Raw genomic sequence first — 1500 nt, forward strand, 5'->3', positions numbered from 1 at the left:
ACTATGCAGCTCAGTCTTATAGTGATCCTCCTGTTTTAGCCTCCCCAGGGCTGGGATCAAAGGCGTGCACCACCATGGCCAGTCTTGGTGGCCAGCTTGGGGCACTCAGGGCAGTGCCAGCACGGCATGCAGTGCTGGGGATTGAACCCAGGTCCTTGTGCTTGCCAGGCAGATGCTTAGACTGCTGAGCTATCTCCCTGGTCCCAACACATTAGTGACACATCCTTGGAGAATGTATCAAAGGTCCTTCCTGAGCCCATTGAAATATAGCTGACCTGGGAGCCATATCCTATGGGTTTATGTTTACTATAACAGCATTGCAGCACCTGATCCTCAATTCTAAATCAAGGGACAGAGTGACAGCCCACAGCAGGCCTATTGTGGGACCAAGTAGGTGACAGAACCCAGATACAGAGCCCCTGGGTATCTCTTCAGTTTCAGTCTCAATCCCTGAGAATGAGAAGTGGGTGCTCTGAAAAGTGTAAGTGGGTCATTCTTCTTTTGGAGGAAAGATATGGGTGGGAGAAGGTCATTTTTCTATAATTATCAAGATAATAAAGCCATTTTCTAAAGGTACAATTTATTCTCCTCACTGGCTTGCAATTCTTTAAAAATCTCTGATGAAGTAGTTTTTTCGTTTCCCAACAGAAGTTCCTGCCTGTCATAAAAGCCCCTCTACAGTCATGATATCCCCTGGCAAGTTTCCAGACAAGAAAGACTTAGAAGCTCTGGGCCAGAGGGTAACTCTATTTTGCATTTGTCTAAGTTGAAAATGCCACTGGACATCAGGAACTGGAGAATATGTCATCGACCTCCCTGAATAGACTGCATGTAGGAGAAGCAAGAAGAGCAGCGCTCCCAGACTACAACTTCCTGATAATAAACTGAATGAGAAAGAGCTTTATTAGCTAATCAATGAGCTTGACTTCCAAAATTGGTTCCAGTTGCTGAAATTTGAAACAGCCCGGTAGCACAAAGGCATCATTGGTTAATTGATAATTATACTCTCTTTTTCCATTAAACTGCAGGAGACTTTGCTGTGCTCTTAAGCTCTGGACTTCCTGTGAAGACTGCCATCCTGATGAATTTTATAAGTGCTCTGACTGCCTTCGTAGGCCTGTACATTGGCCTGTCCGTGTCTGCTGTCCCGTGTGTCCAGGACTGGATCCTAACGGTGACAGCGGGCATGTTCTTGTACTTATCCTTGGTGGAAATGGTGAGCTTCGTGGCCTTTCTGTCTTAGTTTTTGCAACACTAAAGATATAAAAACAATAAAAAGGAGGAAGTAATAAAATAGAAGGAAAAATCAGGAGAAGATATGAAGAATGTAATAATAATATAAATGACTGTGCATTTTCCTAGAAGGTAAATTGTAGGTTGGGGGAAAATGATTAGAAAGATAGGAAATATGACATTCCTTAGTAATTTAAGTGGAACGAATGAAACTTATACTGTGCAAAAATGGGCAGTAGCTATATATATATATATATATAGCTAGCC

At 42.9% G+C, this 1500-nt stretch overlaps 1 protein-coding gene across 1 annotated transcript in view; it reads left to right on the plus strand.

Moving 5' to 3' along the window:
• Slc39a12 (solute carrier family 39 member 12) overlaps positions 1-1500 on the plus strand; it is an 83992-nt gene that overhangs the window by 52272 nt on the left and 30220 nt on the right. The window contains exon 10 of the mRNA XM_004645208.2: positions 1029-1216. Within this exon, the coding sequence (XP_004645265.1) occupies positions 1029-1216 (188 nt within the window). The remainder of the gene's footprint in view (positions 1-1028; positions 1217-1500) is intronic.

This window comes from Octodon degus, unplaced genomic scaffold, assembly GCF_000260255.1.
Source record: "Octodon degus isolate 3935 unplaced genomic scaffold, OctDeg1.0 scaffold00220, whole genome shotgun sequence".
Classification (NCBI taxonomy): Eukaryota; Metazoa; Chordata; class Mammalia; order Rodentia; family Octodontidae; genus Octodon; species Octodon degus.